General features: G+C 40.5%; 2 protein-coding genes across 3 annotated transcripts in view; one reads left to right on the top strand and one right to left on the bottom strand.

Moving 5' to 3' along the window:
• SEL1L3 (SEL1L family member 3) overlaps positions 1–18,798 on the bottom strand; it is a 34,359-nt gene extending 15,561 nt beyond the window's left edge. The window contains exons 1-12 of one of the 2 annotated variants that reach the window (XM_074541828.1): positions 18,658–18,798; positions 13,965–14,532; positions 12,278–12,404; positions 9,369–9,490; positions 7,296–7,411; positions 6,494–6,549; positions 5,323–5,455; positions 4,549–4,681; positions 3,676–3,822; positions 3,045–3,247; positions 1,345–1,524; positions 110–229 (exon numbers count right to left, since the gene is read on the bottom strand). In XM_074541828.1, the coding sequence (XP_074397929.1) occupies positions 110–229; positions 1,345–1,524; positions 3,045–3,247; positions 3,676–3,822; positions 4,549–4,681; positions 5,323–5,455; positions 6,494–6,549; positions 7,296–7,411; positions 9,369–9,490; positions 12,278–12,404; positions 13,965–14,532; positions 18,658–18,714 (1,962 nt within the window). In that variant the 5' untranslated portion in view covers positions 18,715–18,798. Of the gene's footprint in view, positions 1–109; positions 230–1,344; positions 1,525–3,044; positions 3,251–3,675; positions 3,823–4,548; positions 4,682–5,322; positions 5,456–6,493; positions 6,550–7,295; positions 7,412–9,368; positions 9,491–12,277; positions 12,405–13,964; positions 14,533–18,657 lie in introns of both variants that reach the window. The other variant, XM_074541827.1, reaches the window with a different exon arrangement.
• Positions 18,799–19,257: 459 nt separating this feature from the next.
• SMIM20 (small integral membrane protein 20) lies at positions 19,258–23,547 on the top strand. Its single transcript, XM_005485029.3, has 3 exons — positions 19,258–19,392; positions 21,766–21,822; positions 23,101–23,547. Exons 1-3 carry the CDS (start codon positions 19,284–19,286, stop codon positions 23,136–23,138), a joined length of 204 nt encoding a protein of 67 aa, XP_005485086.3. The 5' UTR covers positions 19,258–19,283; the 3' UTR covers positions 23,139–23,547.
• Positions 23,548–23,581: the final 34 nt, after the last annotated feature.

A 23,581-nucleotide genomic window follows, 5' to 3' on the forward strand; every position in this document is an offset into this window, starting at 1 on the left:
GAAGGAGGAAAGTCTGTCTGCTCTCCTCTGCAACTTTCCTACATGGTCTATAGATGTACATTCCTAAGTGTGTCTAAAACCAAGAATGGGGAAAATTATTGCTTTATACCTGTGCAGCTGCATTTCCTCTTGTTGCTTCATGTTTTAACCACATAAAGACATCACCATTTTCTTTTGTTTGAGCTTTTAGCAGTTCATCATCCATCAGTCTTATGGTTTCAACAAATGCCTGAAGAGTAGGTGAACAGAAAAAAATTAACTTCCACATGAATTTCACAATGGATTTCTACATCTGCAACCAAAATGAAAATTTTGTCCATGTCCTGCTTATCCCTAAAAATGATTAGTTCTGGATTTTAAAATTCTCATCACTCCTCTGTTGGCCAGGGCATTAAGAATTATTCTTCTATCCCCTGTACAAAACATTTACTGCTTTGTTCCAAAACTAAGTCCATTCTACACTGGAAAGATATACCAAGACAGCAACAACTGAAAAAAAACCGTCAAACCATCTTTTGGTTTTAAAAATGACAAAGAAGTATATTTAAGTCTTTCAAAGCTTTAATATTTCTATAGAAATTGCTTTCAAAAGATTAAAAAAAGACAGACTGGCAGAAAGCTTGATGAAGACGTGACCCACAGCACTCTTATCTAGGTAAGTCTGCCAGCTTTTAGTTCTTCAGCAATTAGAATCTCTCTCTTTCTGTACAATAATCATGCTTTGTGATAAGCCAGGATTCTAGCACTATTCTTGACTATTCTTTACAAATAAAGTTGTGTTACCTCCTGTTAGCAGCCTATTCTGAAATTATTTTACTGTAACTTCATCAGATAATTATTTAACAACCAAGTAATTACATTTGATTATAGAAAAGGTTAAAGTATGGAGAGGACAATTCATTTTTTGCAGGAACTTCATGATGTCTGTCTATTGAAACAGTAGATCAATTGCTTAAAAAACACATCCAATTATATTAATAATTAAAAGTCTGAGTGAGGATTCAGGGGCCAAGAATAAGGCTTGGACTTTAATAAAAGACAGGCTTGTGGACAATTCTGAGGATTTGAGTCTGATATTGATTTTGATTCCCCCTTCTTAAGAAATACAGTAATGATACCTACATATAATTTGGGGAATTTTGTGACAATCATTGGATCACAGAATGATTTGGGCAGGAAGGGACTTTTAAAGACCATTTAGTTCAACACCCCTGCCATAGGCAGCGACACAAATCAGATGAGCCAATATTTGTAAGTCAAGACAAAAATCTTCTGGTCACATAACATGAATATGAAAAAAAACTTGCACAGAAAAAGATTCAGATACACTTATAATTCTTTTACCTGTTCCCCTTTTATATTGTGTTGATCCAGGGATGTCTTTATTGCAATATTGCTGTAATAAGCATAAGACAGCTCCAAATCAAGTGGATAGTTATTAATCCCTTGGTAATGTTTATAGCCAAGATTCATCACAGAAAGTCTCTCATTCCCCTGAGCACCAACCAAACTATATAGCAGTCCCTGGCAAAAATCAACAGACATAAACAAGAGTGAATTCACTGCACATTTCACAAGTTCAGCACTTCCCAGGAAATTTACAGGGAACAGAACGTTCATACTGGTAGCTGATATACTAGCTATGTTATGTAAACACAGTTACAGAAACAAACACAGCCCATAAAGTAGTCAAAATGTCTTATGTTTGCACAGAAACACTGGAAAGGAAAACTAGGCTCTAAATACTTTTCAAGTATTGCATTTATTCTGTCATAACTAAATGTGCAGCCATTTTTCAATGTCATTTTACTACAGTGTTGTTTATACTCTGACACTTCTTACACCCAGCAGTGACTTAACCAGTCCCACTGAAGCCAGCTGGAGTTTTCACACTGAATCCTGTGAAACATATGGAAGGTAACAAACAGCATTTGAGAATCTTACCCTAGGGATCTGACAGGACTAGAAGGATGGAATCTATGGCTGATAAAGTTTCAGCACAAATCTCCCTTGAGATACATGTTAATTGGTCTATGCACCACACTTGCCAAAAAAAACTTTTCAGCACTACTATTATTTTTCACCTGCACAGTAAGAAAATCAATGGTGTCCCATCTGTGCTGCATATTAAATTGTTTCCTACACTACCAGAAGCAGATCCAATGATGAAATTACTCAGCCTCCATAATAAGCACTGTATACTCTATAATTAGGGTATAAAAAGGGTTCCTGTTTAAGGTTTCTTGTTTCTGAAGAATTGCAGGTGATCTTTGTCTCTGATTGGCCTGTAAGAGGTTCTTCTGATTTAATGTCCTCTAACCGCAACAGACAGATCTGCTATTCTTTATATTTTACTATTATACCACAATTAAGTATCTGTTGGCAATTTTAGTGTTGCATTCTTCCCCTGACATATAAACACCTTCCCTTTATTTGACCTAGAAAACATTGAAATATTTCAGTTATTTGCAAGCTGCCTAAGAGGTCAGGAGTTCTCAAACTCTGCAGTTGTTCAGTCTGAAGCACAGTCACTTTTTTACAAAAGAAAACTGCTCTACTTTGGTTACCCTTGCTCATTTGACCATAATATACTCAGTGTCACATTTTTGCACATTCTAAAATCAGACTTCTTCCCTGACTGTACTATGCAACCTTTCCAATTTAGATTTGCCTGATCTGGGACTTTTTTCCCACCTGTCTTCAAATCACTGTGGGTGACTCAAGGGCTCTTACTCATCCTGGCTCCACAGGGACTGGGAAAAGCAGTACTTTCTGTGCTGTTCACTTTACCACCATTTTTAGATCTTTATTATATCACTGATATCTTGTTCTGCTTGAGCAGGATAAAGATTCCCACCACCAAGCCTTCATAAAGATATCACTGCCATTAGGGCATTTATCAGTAGCTTTATTGGAGAATCCCTTCAACCACTTGGATCTGAGGGCCATTTCACTTTTTTTAATTCAATGGATCACCTCATTTCTTAACTGTCTTTAAAGGTAATTAGTTTCACAGACATAACAGCACATGTTAAATATGGTACCTTTATACGATCCACAGGCACCCCAAGGCCTGTTTCAAATATAACTGCAAGGAAATAGGAAGCCTTATGGTATCCACAACAACTGGAATCCACCAGGAGAGGGACAGAGGAGCCCAAATTGCTGAGGCCATTGGCACTGGACAGACCTTTCACAACCTTCTCAAATATCCTTCGGCCAACTTCTACAACTGTATCACTTCCATCTTCTAACACCAAAAATAAAACATAGAACACACAGTTGTTGTAAGAGTTCAAATTAGGAACCAATTTCCCCAGAAACTGAGTAATAGACAGAATAATAGATACTGTTATTTCTCAAGCTGAATGGTATTCTCAATGCAGACAAAATTCCTAGAGAGACAAGGTATTACTGAATAAGAAGGGTGGAAAAAATCCAAAATATCATCTCAAAGCGACCACTAAAAAAATAAGGATATTTCTATGATTCTTTCTACCTAGTAAGCCATCCTTCCATCTGCAGCATATTGCAATATATAAGCCACTAAACACTCCTTTATTAAGTTAGCTAATATGAAAAACATGTATAACAAATTAAGCCAAATAATACTAAACTACACAACAAATATTGTTGAGATATTTAAGAACAATTAAAAAAAAGAAACATGATTACCATCTGGACTACTGAAATCCATCTCTTGTAACAGTTTGAACAAAGTGTGGTACTTTTCCCTGAGCTCTTTTTCCCACATGAAAGCATCACATTTGGATTTTTCTCCATATTTGTGAATCAGCTCCAAATAATAGTTTTCATAGTAACCTAGAGAAAGCAACATATTTAAGATATGAAAGCTGACTTTTTGGTCTTCAAAAGAAGTTTCTGACAGAAAAAAAAATTTCTCATAAACTCAAAATTCATGGACAAGATGAACATACCCTTAACACAAAGCTAAAAACTCACCCAGCTAGCACAGGCCACTCACAAATACATTTAGATTTGGATGGAATACATTTAGACTAGATGATGGAAGATTTCTTCTTCCATCATCTAGTCACAACACATTCAATCCAATTCAAATTAGAAAACATAAGCTAGTTTTCAGCACACATTTAAGCTATGTCATTCTCCTTTTACCAAAGTGGACACTTTGGTAGAAGCCTGTTGATTACTGAATGTTAGGCAACTGTGGCAGAAACATTCTACCAAAATCCACCCATTTTCCTTTAGGGTAATTTTGAAAATGAAATGGAAGAAAGGAAATAGCATAGCACACATGAAAGCTTGAGAGTATTTCTTTGTCCCTTTAGGCGCCTCTCTTATTAGAGAAGACATATCAAGATGATTGATTTTAAATTTTTATTCCATGACACAAAAGTATTTGCAGGGACAAAACCCCAGTTTTAGCTACCAGTAATAAGACTAAACTCTTCAAATTGTTAAGGGTGAATTTAATTTTACTTTTGATGATCAATATTCAGATTGTTAAAGGAAAGAAAACAATCCAAAGATGACAGTTTAAAATTCATGTTATAGATCAACACTTACAACTTCTGTGTGTTTTTTCGCCTTGCCTTACAATATATCTGTAATCATAAACTATTTCTTGAATGTCCATACATCTCTCGTAGTAAAGCTCAATTTGTTCCACTGTGTCCTTGTCATGAAGAGGATTAGAAATCTGTAAAAAGGCAAATGATGGATAAATGGCATCTCCAGTATCTGTTGTTGTGTATGCTCAGCTAGAAAGATGCATTGTACACAAATAACAAAAGGAAACAGATTGTTCACTACAATCAGCTTATCTGGCACACCCTATTAGTGTGTCAGACAGCCTGATGCTGGCCCCAGTAGATCACTGCCTATTTAAATGGTCAGCATAATCCAAAAATCACAGAAGACTTTCCAAAACTGACCAGACCCATGCCACTTTTACCATCAGTTTCATCAAAACCACACATTAATCAAATATATCCAACACTGTATCATCAGAAACTCTGGGAACAAAGCAATAGTGAAAATATTAAATATATTAAATATATATTATATATCATTATAATTGTACCTATATTATTAAATATAGATCTACAAAAACTGCTTAACACACTCACTTCCCAAAGTATTATCTTTTAGCATTTGAAATGGTAACTAATGTTGCTAGATTTGAAAAGAAAATTATCATGTATGACATATGTTCCCAGATACTATTGTGCTTCATAGCCAGTTTATCACCAGATGAGCACTCCATCTGAAAAAATAAAATATACTCAGTCATAGTTGGCTGCTAATATTTCAGCATTTCCAAGTAGTGCCCTTGCTCACCTGTTCTGTTTCCAGCACATTGAGGCGATAGTATTTCACAGGTCCAAAGAAGGCTTCAATACCATTTACGTACCCACTGCCCCCAAGAACAAAGTATCCAGCAGTGTCATCATAATAGAAATCTTCCCTAAAACTTGAGAACATGAAAGAGAAGTAAGCTGACTATCTAGAGGTACTGTGAAAGAAGAAAGAGAAGTAAGTATTTCTCAGAATTTCTGCAACTGACGGTCTTAAGCTTATTCCAGGTATCTTTTTCTTTTGTAATTTGTTTATTCTCAAAATTGACTCTGCAATTTAGTGTGACAAATTATGGAGTAAATTTAACAAATTCCTTGTCTACAAACATATTAAACCAACAGGGGTGTTTTATTTTTCTGACCTGTAAGTATCTTTTGATATTTTAGGCATCATTACTTAAGCTCATTTTTTTCAGTTGCACCTTTCCCTTTCACTTTTCTAAAATCAGCATATGAAAATTTAAGCTATTAAGTCTCCTAGAGTTATCATCTGCAACTTATCAATTTCTGGATTTAAAGCACAGCAGAGAAGGAACAATCCTGAAGTCTGGCAGTCTGCCATGCAGTTCACTGTTACATAGTTCCCTTATTAACAGTGGCATTTTTTAATTATTTGCACAAGAAAGAGTCCATCTTAAATTACAGTGAAATAAACCAATTAAAAACCCATTTAAAAATATTCAGTTGCATAGAATATTTCTACATAGAAATTTTTATATTTCGATATTTCTATGTAGAGAGAGTGTGAATACTTTTGGTAGAAATTTTGCTCTCTAACTAAGCCAAACAAGTAAGAATTTCCCTGCTGAAATACTACTCCTCACAGCAACAGCAAAACTAGACTTCAGTAAGGCCAAAAGTTCATTTGAAGACAGATCTTAATGCCACTGACCTGCCAATCAGTTTAGTGAGGGTTATCAGACTCTAGTACTATATCATGTGCCACATTAACTCATGGCATTAAAATACTCAGCTCATGCTTAATGTAAGCACAGTAAAGCAAGCTGGTTTTGAAAGGATAGTGTAGAAAAAGACCACAGACATTTTCAAAATCAATTAGAATCTTCAGTTATAAACTGTGCTATCCTTCCCTCATTCCCTGCATCTGAACATACACACTCATATTACTCCCCAAAGGAGAAAATGCTGCTTACGTAAAAGATTGATGATGATGTCTTTTCAAATTCTTCCCAACACTGCTTACTTCAATCTAAAAGAGCACAAAACATTAATCACAATAAAAGAAATGTTATAGGGTACATTTACTACACTGTCTAGTTGCTCCAGGGGAGGTTTAAATTGGATGTTAGGAAATATTTCTTCACTGAAAGAGTTGTCAAGCACTGGAACAGGCTGCCCATGTTAATTGTGGAGTCACCATCCCTGAAGTGTTCAGGAAACAAGTGGATGTGGCACTCAGCACTGTGGTTTTAACTGATGTGGTGCTGTTTGCTCAAAGGTTGGACTTGATAATCTTTGAGGTCTTTTCCAGCCTTAATGATTCAATGATTCTTGTTGATCCACAACCCAAAATCCTTCTCCCCAGGGCTGCTCTCTATCTACTCTCTGCCCAGCCTGGGATTCCCCTGATGCAGGTACAACACCTCGCACTTGGACTTGTGGAACATCACAAGGTTCACATGGGCCCACCTCTCCAGCCTGTCCATGTCCATCTGGATGGCATCCATTCCCTCCAGCCTCTGAACTACACCCCACAGCCTGGTGCCATTGGAAAACTTGCTTAGGGTGCACCCAATCTAACTCAATTAATCAATCAATCAATCAATCAATCAATCAATGTTGATTTTCCAAAGCTGGATGGTCTGAACATCCCCTCACAACTTCTAGTTTTAGATTTTTCATTCTTTTGCTATGTGAGCATGTACAATTTACAATGTTTATCTCAGCCTCAGCTATTAAGGAGTTTGTCAGTTTGTAATTCAGTAGCAAGCGTACCTGTCCACCCTTAAAGGAGAGATCCAGTCGAAACCACTGCTTCAGAGGAAGGCTGAAGCTAGTTTTCACTGCAAGGTCATCCCCTCTCATGAGATGCATCTGAATATGCACATAACCTGAGAGCAAAAAAGGAAGAAAAAGGAAACAAACACCACAGAAACATTAGCAGCAAGAATGGGTTTACTAATGCTTTGTTCACAGTGATTCTGTCCTCTTCACCCTCTTCATCACCAACAACAGAAATCTGGCACCACCAAGCCAGAGTCCCACAAACAGTGCTCCACATTTCAGTTACACAGCTCAGATGCTGATGCCCAGGCTCCCACATGAAAACACAGGCTGAAAACCAGGGTGAAACAGACTGAACAGACTAAACCTAAGGGAGGCTGTCACAGCTGATCTCAAACATCAGAAAGCAGTTGTGGCTTGCAGTAAACAGCACAAGGGACCAGTAAACAATGGCATCCACTCAGCACTCAACTGGCGGCATGTGACTGCAATGATCAAGCACAAGGAGACTTTACCCTCCACTTCTTGGACCTGCAGAAGCTACACTCACGGTCTGAACTTTTAAGATCAGAACAAGCTACTTTGATAATCTAATGTAACACTGAGAATAAAACTGGCCCTAAAACCTCACCAGGCAAATCTCATATTAAACTGGCAACTTCCATTTTTTTTTGTTCTTCACAGAAAAACATCCAGCTTATAATGGATACATTAATCATTGAAATTGGCTACATGACAGAGAAAATGAAAATGACAAAAATGACAGTGAGGAAGAGGTCAGTTGTCAAACTCTTAAAGAAGGAGGAAAAAAATGTGTTATGAGAATGCCAGGTGTACCCTTTAAAACTCTGCATGCTTATTTCTTCTTGAGCCTGCCAGCCAGCTCCCAGTCCTCTTCTGACAACAACAGGCCCCCACTGCAAATGTTGGAAGACTAAGATAGTGCTACCTCTTAACTTTCTTCTGGATCAGGGAAACAGACTGGCTCTTGCCTACACATTGCAGGGTAGGCAAGACCTTGAATGACTTTGACTTTTTCTGAGGCTACCTCCAATTATCAAAAATTTTCATGTTGTATATACAGGAATTAAGATCAATTTAAAACAACACTTCAGTAATAATAAGAAAGCTTGTTCATTGAGGCGAGACTGTTTAATCTCAGTGTATGCTCCTGGCTGAAAGATTCAGGCTGTGGGATCTCAGGATCTGAGTCCTGAGATGCCGAGCCACCGAGACCACCCTTGGGGGGCCCGGGAGTCCTGAAATGTTGCCAGAAGTGTCTGGTGGCAGGACTTTGACCCTACACGGGAGACGACACCTGTATGAAGATAAGAGGACTTCACCGGGGTGAATGGTGAAGGGATTAGTTAATTACAGGGTGAGACACAGGGTTTAGGATTTATGTACAGGGGGGTTTAGAGAAGTAAGATGGAGGAATTGGGGTGTGTCCTGTCCTTCTTCTTCTTCTTCTTCTCCTCCATCTTCTTTGGTGATGGTGGCACCTTTGGATTGGTTATTACTGAGAGTGCACCAAGTAATAAGAATAAATGGTATTGGGGAAAAATGATAAATATTGTACACGTAACAATGGGTATAAAGATAGGTGTCTGTACGGAGGGCGGCACAGTGTGCTCATGGCTGACTGCTGAGCAGACCTCTGTCGGGCTGAAAGAACATCTTTTAGATAAACAATTAATAAACATAAAAACTGAAAGAAGAACTGAAGCCTCTTCTCGTCCTTCGATACGCGGGCTGTCCCAAGGCCACTCCGGGCCTTTCCAGGCCCTTCAAACAGCCGAGAAAACCCGACACAGGCTATTCTCCTGACAAAGCAGACATTTCTTAAGTTAGTGAAGATTAGATGCTGTGCAACTACTACATTTTCTCCTGTTAATTTAGTGGCTACTTTCCTACTGAGATGCTACAGTCAAAAAGAAGCATTTTGCAAGGGATCAATTTCACAAAATAAGTCTGATAATATATTTTTATAAATGTTATTCCTAGGCACAAATCAATAAAGACTGTATCGGACCTCTTCTGAAAGCCATTAGTAATATTCCTTACCTTCCTCATTTAGAAATACAGCAGGAGTACCATACATTTCTTTTGAATCAATAAAATAGAGTATACCACACAGGTCCTTTTCACAGTGATGGAGTAGATATAGCCAGATTGAAATGGTGAACCTGTATGAACAAAAGCAAACACAAAATCCACTCCTGATGAGAAAGCTCTCTATATAATTTGAAAAGCATGCATTTCACTTGAATTTAGCAAACCTGTGTCACACATGTAATCTTCAGAATAGAACAAAACACTGTAACATCCTCTACAGTAAAAATCTTCAGAAAAACCACAATTAAAACTGTTGGATCTTTGATTAACCACAGACTTTTGTGGTAACAAACAGGAGAAGAGAGTAAGGAAGTGCTATCTGAATCAATTCCAGAATGCCAGGTCAGAGCTACTTCCAGATCCTACACCACCCAGGAACTGAAAACACAACCAAGACAAACTGGAGCCAACCTCCCCCACACAGACCAGTACCAAACCCCCAGATGTGTGGTGTTGTCACCTTGATTGTCAAAGCCAGTAAAAACTATTAGCTCTGTCTTCTGTACTAAAAGTGAACTGTGAAAACAGACTTGTGAGAAGCAGTTAAAAATTAGTCCATTCTTTGGACAGTACAGATGGGTATGAATAGCTGTCACAGAAGTATCACAGGATGAATAAAGGTGGAGCCTCTGCAAACTATGGAACAGTGAAAAATAAAAAACCAAACACCAACAGCACTATGTACTTAGAAATTTCTGTTCAAACCTGGCTGAGGCACTAAAAGCAGAATATATACCACAATATTTAATTTTAAGGAGTTCCTCTGTGCCAGACTAAATCTGCTTCTGTGCTCTTAACAGAAATTTGATCACACTTATTTCTGTAACATTGCCACAGCAGTTAGGTCAATGCTGAATGACTTTGAAAATCGTACCTCCAGTGTATAATTCAGCAAAGCACTGTAATTATTATCATATCTGATGAAATAGTTCACTTTTCTTCGTGACTTTTAGAAAGAGATAGTAAATTTTTGCATTTCTGTAATTAATAAAAATGGTCAATATTTGTTTATAATACTTTAGGATTGGGTCAGCTTGCCTTGCTTTTCTCTCAAAAAATTGCTTAACACAAGTACCTTGTATCTTCTCCTAAACTAAACCACTGTAGGTCTGAAAGCCTAAAACCTGCTCTCCTTAAAAAAAATGCAAGGATGATTAAGTTTTCCCTAATGGAAACTATGCCTTAAACAGCTAATAACACAATTTTCTCCAGAGATGGTATATGGATGTGGTAGAAAGATTTGTAAATGACAATCACTTGTATATTGATTGCTAGGACCTACAGGCAAACACTGTGCTTCTAGAAATACTGCTCCTGTGTTCATGCTTATATATTGCTCTTTTCAACTTTCATCTCTGCCAATACAGCAAACTCAAATGCATCAGTCTCCATTTAATCCTTGATTGCCAGTCTGAGACTGTGTTTGTTCTGGACACATTTCTTGGGACAGAGTTTGGGACAATGCTGACTCATTTCATATCCCCACTGCTGCAGAGTGCCAAACAACATGAGCAGTCCCTTACAGTCCCAGCCTGTTCTTGCTGCAGGCTCAAAGAAAAATTATGTATCTCGGGCTCCCTTTCTTTACAAATCCCTGACTGAAGCCAAACAAGTATCTCAGATTCATCTACTTCTGTTACCTTTTTGTACAGTGGGGAACCACTGCTCACATACACAGAACTGAAAAAGAACTGAAGAGAAGAACTCTCTTCCTCTTCCTAACAGAACTACCCCAGGCTGTCACACAACCACAGCACACAACACACTGAAGACACTGAACTTGTAGGCAAGAACTATGTGGAGCACATAAAAAGATGCATAAATTTATTCCATATACTCTACACCAGAGCTTGAGTGCCTCTGTACCAGAAGCAGGATGCACTGTGTTGGTGGGGAAAGAGCAGCAGGCTGTCACTCATCCAGAAGAGACCAGGAGCTAAAAATTGCTCTGTATTTATGGCTTCAGTTATGGTTTGAGAGCTAGGAATTTGCATGCAACCTGTGCTCTCTGGCAAGCCATCTTGGCACTCTTCTTGAGGCCAAATGCAATCCAGAAGGCAAGTCCCAGCTCCTGTAATTATTTCCTACTTCTGCAATAACGTTGCCAGGGTGAGAGCATCTGGTGGAAGGGAGGTCTATTTATGTATCTCTACTACCCTGAAGTTGCAAAATATGACAGGAGATTTGTGACAGTTTTGGGAAGGGGGACTAGAGCAGAGCAAGATGACCTTACAAGAGCGATTCCTCTGTAACTGAACAGTGTGCAGGGGATAAGGAGTTGTACTCCTGTCAAAATAGGAAAGCTTACACAGCAATGGTAGAAGGAAATGGAGTTTAAACAGCTCTAGCTGGAAGACTTATCTAGGCACAGGATTCTATCCAGTTGTTTGTCAGGTGCAAAATAAACTAGAGTGGGAATTTATAGGGATAAAGCTGCTTCATGCTGCTTGCCTTTGCAAGAAATCCTACTCTGCTCTTGGTCTGCAAACGATGTTAGAAATGCAGATCTGTTTGTAATGCAGAAAACCCCAGGCTAGTTAGTCATGGGACAGCAGTCTGATCATGACAGCAGGTAACAGCCAACTCACCCTCCTAGCTGTACCTAATTCAGTTTCACCTTCAGTGGCATCTCTTACACAGCACTGCACTAACACATACTGCAAGTATCTTCCTGAGCTTCAGCTTAAGCCTATCCAGAACTGGAATCAGAAGGAACTGCTAACTAGGCTCCTTTTGCATCTTTTATGAAATTAGTAGGCAGTATTCCTTGAATTTGTGGTAAAGCCCAAGAGTTTAAGTACATTCTATAGCCTTCAAAAACCAAATACAGCCCCATTCACTTACTTGCCTGTACTTACATGGGATAATCAACCTGGTGTTGTCTGACTGTCTCAAGTTCTCTGTTTTCAAACTGTTCAAATTTCTTCACAATTCCTGTTTTTTCCCCACTGGAAGCATATATAAATTCGAGAACATGGACACCATCTGCAAAATACAGTCTTTTTTAATCTGACAGACAGAAAGCATAAAACTAATTAATTAGCTCACATTCCTACAGTCAAACATTTAAATCACACAACAGATTTAAAGCTAACACAAACTCTCAATAAGTCCTTAGACAAAAATTCACTTGCTGCTGTAAAATACATTACAGTCTTGGAACAAATAACCCACAAAAAGTGAATATGAGCCTGTTTCCAGATAAAATTGGAAGCAGGGAAAGAACAGACTTATTTAAATCTAAGATACTTAAAGAACCAGTTAGTAAACGAGTCCTACTTAATGTTATTCACTTACATCTCATCCTATCTTTGGTTATGCCTAAGTGACATTTCTCCACATCTCTTGGAATTGCTCTCCATTTGTGCCTCTCTATATTATATGTATGCATAGATACCAATTCTGTTCTTAACTGATATGGATAATCCTGTAACAAAACTGATAAAGATGCCCCTCCTAAGAAACAGGAGAAAAATCTTCAAAGGCATCATCATCAGCTTGCCTAGAGAAACCCAAAAACCAGACAAAAAACCACTAAGAAAACAGTAAAATAAACCAAACCCTGAGCAAATTGTTACATTATTTTAAGAAACAAAATTTGAATATTATTTCCTTCTATTGTCTGTTAAACTGATTTAATCTGTAATAGAAATAGATAAGACAGACAATAAGATGTTTCACAGTGTTGTCAGATATCACATGCTGTCTCCAACAGGTATTTTAGAAAGCCCTTAAAGGAAATAAGATGTTTCCAGTTCTTCAGAGCACTTACATGCCAGTGTAGTGAGAATAAATGACACAAATAGCATTATGGGATTTTCTGGGAGAGAACCATTTAGAAACAAATGTTCTTTTTCCTTCCAGGTTCTGCTTTGAGCACTCACTGAGAGCAAAAAAATTGTCAGCAAGTGTAAAGCTAGAGATAGGCAGGCAGAAAAAAAAAGGACTCAAAAAATCTAAAAAGCAAAGCTGTTTCTGTAATCTGTACTGTTGGCAATACATGATTTTTTATTTAAAACTATTACTATTTTTTTCTAAAATGCTTGTTCATAATGGTTCTAGGGGGAAAAAAAAGAGGGTCTGTAAAGCTTAGCTGACTACAGAGACTTGAAAATATGTTTCTGAGTGTGAGACCATCACTTTAAACAGAAGGAAACTACTTGTGTGAAAATTATGTGTGCATGAACTGCAGAACTGATTCTGCATTAATGCAGTAAGGGACTGAACAACTCCATCTGAAGATAAAGGAATGATGTTCACAAACTCTGGTGGGTTTTGACTAAAATTGTTTGAAAAAGCTTAGAAAATAGGGGGCCAGGCTGCTACCAACCTCCAGGCTAGCTGTGATGAAACAATCTGAAGAGCAGGATGGCTTCAGCAACTTGCAACTCTAACCTCACAGTTATGGAGATTACATGTTCAACAATGCTTCCCAAGTAAACCACTGTGTGTAATATTTACTATTTACTACCAGTAGGCACTTTTTAACAGCTTACCAGAGATGTTATTTGTTTCCTTGGGGAAAAAAAGTGACATTGCACCTACCAGTTTCATGAGGACACTGAGGTATCCTATTGGCCTGGAGCATCCACAAATAGTCAGCACCCCACTGAAGACAAACTTTGTGGTCCTTATATGGCCGTTCAAAGGGTGGAACTGCCTCTAAAAATGTGTAATTCTTGGCAACTGCAGCCTGGTAGTCTTCATTCTGCTCATCACCATAGTTGCTAGCTGATCTGTGGCTAATCCATGCATACAGTATCACACTGTGCACTATTATTGAGTTTCTGATGATATAATCATCTCTGTAAACCATGATGTTTGGAAATTTCAAGTGTACTTGTCGAGTTCTGCTAACATAAAGGTTCTTCTCATCCTTCCATCTCCTTCTATACACTGGCACACCAGTCCTGAACTCGGAGGAAGCTACTGCTTCTAAACTGACAATACAAGGTTTAGAACATAAATATTGAACTGAAACCTCAGAATTGTTAAGAACTTTCTTTTCTAAAATGTTTAAATAGATAAAATCTACATAATCCACATTCTTCTGAAACTGTGGAGTAACTGCTGTTGTCTGTAATGTCTCCTTTCCAAAGGACAGCACAAAGTTCTGGAAGAAAACCCAAAACACAGAGATGTTAACCAGAGAACCTATGTGATTATTCACACACTCACAATAATAACAGAACACTGCAGAGGCACGTATATACCACACTTTTACTTCAAAAGATGAGGTTTCTTTTACCTAGCAAGTAGACACGGATTACTGGAGAGCCACCATCAAGATTTTAATGGCATCAACGTCCCTACGTCAAGGTCTCAAAGTTACACATGCTTCTACAAACAAACTGTATTTACAGGGTGTATCCTTCAGCCCTATGCAAGTGGAATCCGGTCTAAGATAGCGACTTAGACGTCACACTATCCAAACATGCTCCTAGGACCAGGCCTAAGGAGTGTGCACAAAAATGTACAGGCATACATTCATTATGTATCATTGTTTGCTAGGACTGCCACAGCCTGATGTTTCTGCTTCTTCTAAAAAAGTTAGCTGATTTTGTTACCTGTCATGCAGGTCCCTGAAGGACAAAATAACAACAAAGGCTTCCTGACAATGAATTAATATTTGTAAAGTGTTTCATTTTTGACATGTTCCTATTGTGAAGATGGACTTGGAAATCTGAGCAGCAAGACCAGCAGGCTGAATTTGCCCAGCTTTTGCTCTCCACAGCTAGGTACATTATATATAGCTTGAGAGTGAGTGCCTGGACATACAACAGGATGAGCCCCTGTGATTATGTTCTTGTCTCTAAAACTTCAAACAGCTTTTTTTCTTTCTGCCTAGCAGCCAGCATCCAGCTTGATGCACTGCCAAGGATACTGGGGATTACTCAGCTCTGAGGGCAAGCCACCAGCACAGCAGTTCCACCATGTCCCCTGGTCTGTCTAAGATATTCACAATTGTCACATAGGAATACCAGGGAAGATGGTCATTAAGATTGCTAAAAATGAGATCTGTCTTGGGTAACCTTTAACTTTGCTAAGATTACACAAATTAAAATAAAATTTATCTTGAATACCTATCTTGGATTGATGCCTTTTTCACTGAGTTTTTCAAAACATTTAAAGGGTTTGGCCTAGTCATTAGTACATTTCTAGTCATAGAAATTGTGTGTTGTGCACCTGGAAGACTAGACCTTGCCCACAATCCAACATGGAGATCAATAGAAGTCCCTAATGATAAACTACTTTGTTTTTTATTTCTTGAGAATATGTTGACACTCCTTGAGAGCTACACTGAAAAAACATCAAGCCAGTATGACCTGTGAAGGTGTAAATATTAAGAAAAGTCAGAACTAAGTCCTATACTACCTCCTTGCTCCTACAGATGAAGATTTTTGGATTTTTTTGGTCACCTGTGTGATCAAATGGTATTTTTCCCCAGTTCCCTGCCTCCTTAGAGGTGCAAAAGAGCTCAAGGTTTGTTGGAGGAACACAACTATGCATAGAGGTGCTGTTCACTTCAAGACCTTGACTTTATTAAGGTCAGACACTGGAAGATGTAACTGAATGAGGGAACTGTTGGACAAAGAAGCTAGATACCATTGTGAGCAGATGGGTAGCTCTAGATCACTTTATTTAGTGTTCCTAGGGAACTTGTCACTTAAACCACTTACCATACTTGCAACCAAATGCTCTTTATCTTCTTGTATCTGACAAGAGACACTGCAAGTGAGATGTGCAGTGATGCTGAACACTGATAAACACACATCAGCACCAAGATATACACCTTCAACAAATAAAATGCTAAAAACCCACAGAAGACTATGCAACTTTGCCTATTGTAGAAAGCCAAAATACTGTCTCATCAGCCTTCCTCTCCGCCTTATTTCCCACTCCACAAAATGCATATTGGTTAGAGTACAGTGCTAATAATGCCAATGTTGTGGGTTTGATCCCTTTATGGGCCATTCACTTTAAGAGTTGGCCTCAATGATCCTTGTGGGTCCCTTCCAACTCAGAATATTCTGATTTTATATTGTAAAAACTATGCAAACTGAAGGGGCTGAAAAAGGAATAGCAATAGGAGGTTGGCATCCATTGGAACACATGGTATGGCGTCTATCATATGCTGGAATAACACACATACACAAATACTGAGACAAAAGTTGATGAGAGAGCCTTCACTTTAATACTAATTTGAGTACCTTTCAGAGTTTGACAAAAGATACTATTCTTTCATATTTCCACCACAATTCTTCTTTGGTTTAAAAGTATTAAAACCCCATAGCAGCAGCAACAAATTATCCTAAACCTCTTGTATTTGATGGTTATAATTAATATTTCTTGATCTTACAATAAAGAGTAATTGTAAGTAGCTTAATCTTTGTGATAAGGGCGCTGTGTCATGAGGAAGATGGCAATATACTATGAACACAGTGCCATGTCATTATCACAAGATGCAAAAGTCCACCAGGTAGATACTAAAAAGCATAGGGGTACTAATGTGTGCTTACCACACACACTTACTGTCAAAACACACACACAGCCAGCTCTCAATTTTCTCAGTGGTTATCCACCACAGAGCAATGGGAACTAGACTCCAGCAAGGACAGCTTGGGTCTGGCACAGTTCATTAACAAAGATGCAGCAGTGTATGAATTTGTCCATGTCATCTCCAGTGAATGGCAGAAATTTTGTGGTGGGGGATCCCAAAGCAGTAAGCTCTCAAACTCAAAGCCAGATCTTTGCAGAACAATTTCCATGATGTTCCTAGAGCACTTAAGCACAATGCAACACAATTGCTGATGCTAAGTTTAGCTCCAGCTCTGCTGATCGAGTGCCCTTCCGGTAGTGCCTGATCTGCTAAAGGGCTCCCCATTTTACTTTGTATTCTTTGGTCCCTGGGTACTACTTGTGGCCTGTGCTGCCAAAATGCATGAACTATATTTGAGTCTTCTTTTACATCCCACCTAACAAACCCTTCTGGAGGCTCATCCAGCAAACAGCATGGAGCAAAGAACCCTGAGCAACTCCACATGCTGGAGACCCGGCAGACACCGCAGACCATAAACCGCCAGACCATGGCCAAGTCTCTGTTACCACTACACAGTGCACAGAGTGTGTACAATGTTCCTCCTTGGTGAGGAACTTCCTGTTGTATCAGACAAGGCAGAGTTAAATGTGCATCACCTCTGAGACAGCACAAGGATGAAAAGATGACACACTGAGCGAGTGTGATTAGGAGACTTAAATATAAAAGTTTTCCAGCGCACTAAAGAAGTCAGCTACGCTGATTCAAATTATCATGAAATAGACAAACTTCAACAAGACAGACACAAAGGTTTTGTTGTGTGGGGCAACTTCAACCTGTAAATGGTTTTGGGTTTGTTTTTTTTCTTTTCTTTTCTTAAATCCTGCTGAATCTGAATGATTTAGCCCAAGTAATCCCATCAGATCTTGGGATAAAAATCAATGTGAGAAGCAAACACTGCAAGCATTAGGAAACTGAACATTTTGAGCAGAGTAATAATACAGAAATGATTGAGCAAGTATTCTTTCATTTGCTGGAGGTCTCAACAGGACCCTTCATGAGTTCAGCCCTGAGGACATTCCACAATGTCCTATGAAACCTGCACCTGTTTGCACAAAATCTGAAGATAACTGCAGTTCTTCACCTGCAAATGCCCAACACGTCATGCTACATTTTATCAAGTGTGAAAAGACATGACAAAAAAAGGTGTTGATCTGCTGCTCTCCATCAGCACCAACATGGCACAGGTACACAAACACTTAGACCAGAGCTTATGCTTAGCAACAAAAGAGATGAAAAAGTAGTTTAGTAACTGGCCCTAACCCACGGTTGTTTCCATAAGCCAGTGCAGCACTATGTTCAGTCGTGCATCTGTACTCAGATGTCAAAGGCCCCCTCATTTTTCCCACTCTAGAAGTTTATCGTCACCCAGGGCAGAAAGCTTAACGCCTGGCTGTGACGGCTCGGCGTCCCCAGCTCGGTAAGCCAGGCCCCAGGAACCGCGGGGCTGGCGGGGGGGGGGGGGGGGAGCCAGGCCGGACACCGGGGCTGGCTCCGAGGGGCGGCCCCGGCCCGAGCCCCCCGAGCCCCGCCGGACCTGGCTCGGCTCCCTCCGCGCTGGGGGAACGACCCGCGGCCCCGCACGGGCCGGCCCTGCCCGGGCTATGTCCGCGGGGCAGGTGCGGGGCCGGCGGCACTCACCGTGAGCAGGACGAGGAGCAGCGGAGCGGGGCGGCGGGGCTCGGCCGGGGGCCGCATGCTGCTGCTGCTGCTGCCGCTGCGGCGGTGCCCAGCGCGGCAGGGACTGCGCGGCCGGCCCGGCGACAAGGATGCGGCAGATCCGGCTTCCTGGAGGAGGGGCCGCCGCCCGGGCACGCCAGGGCAGGGCAGGGCAGGGCAGGGCCCCACTCCGCCGCCGCAGGTGCGCAGGGGCTGGGCCAGAAGACGCCTAGCCCTGGCCGTGCTGCGCAGCTCCTTGGCGGCTCCGGGCAGCTCCGTACAGCAGGCGCCAGGCGGTGGCCCGGGAGGGCTCCCCGCGCAGGGCCGCGCCCGCCCACTCCCTTGGCGGCTCCGCGGCGGCCCCCGCCCTCCCGCCTCGGCGCTGCGCTACCGGGACAGTCCCGGGCCGGGCCAGCTCCCGCTGTCGGGCGAGGCGCTTTAGGGCGGGGCGGCGGGACTGGGGCGCATCGTCTCGGGCTGCCCGGGCCGGGCTGACGGCGCGGCCGCACCGGCCCCGTGCCCGCGCTGCGCCCCGCCGGCCGCACGGGGGCGCTCTCCCGGCGGGCCCGGCCGTGCCCCGGAAGGCCCGGCTCCGCGTCCGCCCGGCCATGGCCGCGCTGTCCCGCACCATCGGCATCTTCGGTGCCTTCGTGGCCATGGTGGGAGCCGCCTTCTACCCCATTTATTTCCGGCCGCTGCTGCTGCCCGAGGAGTACAGTGAGTCCGTGCGCGGGGCGAGCTGGCTGGGCCATGGCCCGGTCTGTGCCCGGTCTTGGGGGAATGCGGGACTGCTTCTCGGCGAGTGACTCCCTAGGGGATTTCTGCTCGTCTAGGAGATACCTGAAAACGAAAATAATACAGCTGGCTGTTGCTCTTATTTCAGATTATTAGCCAGTACAACATCCTTTAGTTGTTCCTTGGAGGACTGAGACGCTGTTATAGAAGTTGAGGTCAGAGAGATGAAGCCCCTCTCCCATGCAGAAAGGCTGAGAGAGTTTGGGTTCTTCAGCCTGGAGAAGTGAAGGCTTCAGAAAAACCTTATAGAATACTTGAAGAGAGCTTGTAAGAAAGATGGGGCAGGCTTTTTAGTAGGCCCTGTTGTAATAGGACTAGAGGTAATAGTTTCAAACGAAACAGAGTAAATTCAGAGTAAATAGAAGGAATACATTTTTTATGATGGTGGTGGTGAACCACTAGAACAGGTTGCCCAGAGGAGTGGTGGGTTTTCCCATACCTGGAAACATTCAAGATCAGGTTGGACAGGGCTCTAAGCAACTTGATCTAGCTGAAGATGTTCCAGCTCTGTGAGGAGAGGTGGTGTAGATGACCTTTAAAGGTCCCTTCCAGCCCAGACTATTCAATGATTCTATGAGCTGTTTGAGTTCTGTTTTCCAGCTGCCATTGAGAATCTAACTTAAAACTTGGCAGCCAGTTGTGATGATTTGCTAGAACTGGTCTCAGTCTGCTGATATGAACCGTAAATTGTGCACATTTCCATAATTTTATATGGAAATGTTATAATTTTGTAGGGTTTTAGTACCTCAGTTGGTGGCTTTGCTGTTTCTAATATTTTCTTGTCAGTATCTAGCTTATCCAGTTTAGTGGCAATGATGAAACTTTGAGGCTGTCAGCACAGGCCTTTTCCACATGGATTAACTAAAACAAAGAGGGGCTTGACAGCTGTTCTTTGTGACATTTTCACAGATTTTCTGAATTGTGAGACTTTGTTTCTTCCCCATCCTGTGAGGTGGCTCTCCTGTCACCAAGACTGAATCTTGTTCTTTTCTGGCTTACCCGTCTTCCAAGTTGTTTGCAGGCCCCACAGCAGTCTCCCTATTAACTGTTCTGTGTCCTGTCTGTGTATTTATCATCTCTTACGTTTTTGCACAGGTTTCTTTGCCTGACCAGTTTACAGCTCCTGCTGTTCAACCCAAGTGTGTCCCCAGAACTCTCAGATTGGTTCCTATTTTTCCTGCCTCTCTTCTAATCCAAGTTCCTACTCAAGACTGAATATCCTTTTCCTTCATGTCCTACAGGAAGTCTCCTTTGCTGCCCTAATCTATTCTGTTCTCCCTTTCTGGGTTTTGTGCCTTTTCCTTTGGAATTAGACAGGTTCCTGAGATTTTGTCCGCTAAAAAGGATGAAATGGAATTACCATGTTCAGTGAACAGAACTGGAGAGCCTGGATGCTCCTCTAGTGCCTGAGCCCTTGCAAGGAGAATCAATTACTGTGATATACTGCTGTCTCCAGTAGCATTAGGCTTGTACACAGACAGCCTGATAACATGTAGTGCCAGTGCATTCCCATTGGGATAGAATAATGAAAAATACCAGTTTTAAGGTGAGATTAGTTCTGAGCTTTCTTTGGGAATGTGCATCCTGCAGGTTTTTAAAGGCCTCAGAAGTTCAGTGATGGGGGCAAAAGGTGAATCCACCTGAGCTTTGACTTCCTGCTTCAGAGTAGCACTGGTGGTGAAGTGCATGACTGGAAATAGAAAAAAAGGAGGGGCATTTAGTAAGGGAAATAGTGTAGTTTTCTCCATTTCTCTTTGTGGAAGTGGTTGAATCATTCAAAGAACAAAGAAAAGCCTGAGACAGGCCCCGTGTATGGGAAAATATCCCTCAGATGCTGAATTTCACAAAGTTTACAAGCAGTAATTTTGTAGGTGCTGTCATGAAATCCGTTTGCAAGATCTTTCAGGGCCTGAAAACGGGAGTTGGCCAAAAGAAAAAAAATATTTTTACTCATTTTATGTTGAGCATATGAATGAACTTCTAAAAGTACTAGTCATTCCTTAGGTGCTGGGACCATGGCAGGTGTTTTGGCATCTTTATTAAACAGTAGGCATTGTTTGAGGATGATTATCTTATTGTTTGTAATCTCTCAAAACAGACTAGCTATTGATTTCTCAGTGAAGTAGGAATACTATACTTGTATTCTGTAGGTAGATACTCAACAGAACTTTACTATGTAGCATCTCGAATTAATAAAATTTTCAAGATTATTTTGTTAGGTGCAATCAATATATCTGGTATTTTCTTTTTTTTTTTTTTTTTTTTTAGTAGTGTCCTTTCTGTTCTGTTTTCCAGAGAATGAGCAGTCAATAAACCGAGCTGGTATTGTTCAAGAGGATATTCAGCCTGCAGGTACACTTGATTTATGTGTTTGCATCAATTGTTTTAAAGACTCTCTTGAAGTACGGCCTCAGTATTTGTATGGATTTAAATAATACAGTGAAGAATACATTCAGTGAAAACATATTTAATGAACTTGCCATTAAATTATTTTTTCAGGCTAATTCCTCACTGAAAAGCTACAGTTTTAATGAAACTCATCTTAAAGTGACTTAACTGGCCAAATAAGTTGCAGAGTATCTGTTGTCTTCACACTTTGTTAAATAGAGGCCAGTTTCCACTTCTGAAGCAGCTCAGAGTGAGCGAGAACCATGGATTGGCTGAACTGTAGCTATAAAAAGCAATGTTGCACCCTAATTTTGTGGAATACCAAACTGCTGGAACACAGTTCATCAGCACTTTGGCAGTGCCTTCTGGCTTCATGGGTGGATGGGCCATGCAGAAGTCCACTACATGTGAAGGAAAATTTGGAATGCAGTGCTAACAGCTTTTGGATCCTTGCTGCTGACAGTGGAAGGCTTGGAAAAGCATGTGAGGAAGTAAAATTCAAGTATAGCAGACTATCCTTGGTAGTTCATTTTTTTTATAATGTTAAATGGTTTGTCTCCTCAAGGCTGGCATTTCTTGGTTAAAGATGTGAGTGCCTGTCTTGATGGAACATGTAATATATGAATTTGTTAAAGGGTATTTTTGTTTCTGAGAAAGCCTAACATCAGCAGCAGGTGAAAATCAAACAGGATTAAACCATGACCTTATTACATGCATTGGTTAGATCATTACTGCAGAACTTGCTTTCCAGAGAAGTGGGGGAAATGCTGAAGAGAAGTGGGGTGAAATAGAGGTCTTGTAAACCTTTCTTTTTTACTGAACATTCAAGAGGACTAGACTGGCTCATTTATCCAAGATGCAGGTACTTAATGGCCAGTTCTTCTTAGTGTAAGTTCTCCTTTTCATCTGAATTTAGCTGCTGATGAGTTACAAAATCCATTAGTTGAAAAGGAAACCTGGACAAATTTAAGTGTAAGGTGCAATTCCAAATGATCCAACGGTTTTAGAACACCTTACCTATGAATGTCATACATTTTTCCATTATCTGAAGTTTAAGATCAAGATGAGGTTGTTTTTCTGTATATTTTTGTAAGTTTAAGCAGAGGTGCAAATTCAGTGCAGAAATTGTTGGCTTCTTTCATTATTTATAATATCCAAAGCTGGAGTAGCAGACCTGTTTTGGTTTTTTTTCTCCAACATTCTAAATTATCAACTGCTGCTATTCTGATGTTTGATTTGTAGGGTTAAAAGTGTGGTCGGATCCATTTAGAAGAAAGTAATTGGCAGCTGGGTGGATTGCAGAACTGAAGATGGACGTCTTCAGCTGCTTCTTCTTTCACTGAAGTGTGTCTTTAGGTGTCGCTGGAGCAGAATTCTGAATATGCTGTGTGGGCACATGAGGAGCAACAAAGACTACTGGTTGGAATCCCAAGAGATGCTAGTTTTAAAACATGCTAGTTTTGAGAGAGAATGCTGGTGCATAGCTCACAGACTGTTAAAAAGCTGAATGATTATTGATTATAGAAATGAAATATTTATTTCTTTGAGAAAAGGGAAAAGGGTTTTCTTCTAATCTGTACACTTAGAATTATGGATAGAGTAAATCATGCAGACTGCAACAATTTCCTCCCTAGTTTGAAAGTTACAACATGGTGAATGTAAATTTGTACATTAAAAAATTTAAACCAATTTGTGCTTTTTTTCATTGTTTTGCAAATGTGTG

Source organism: Zonotrichia albicollis, chromosome 5, assembly GCF_047830755.1.
Source record: "Zonotrichia albicollis isolate bZonAlb1 chromosome 5, bZonAlb1.hap1, whole genome shotgun sequence".
Taxonomy (NCBI): Eukaryota; Metazoa; Chordata; class Aves; order Passeriformes; family Passerellidae; genus Zonotrichia; species Zonotrichia albicollis.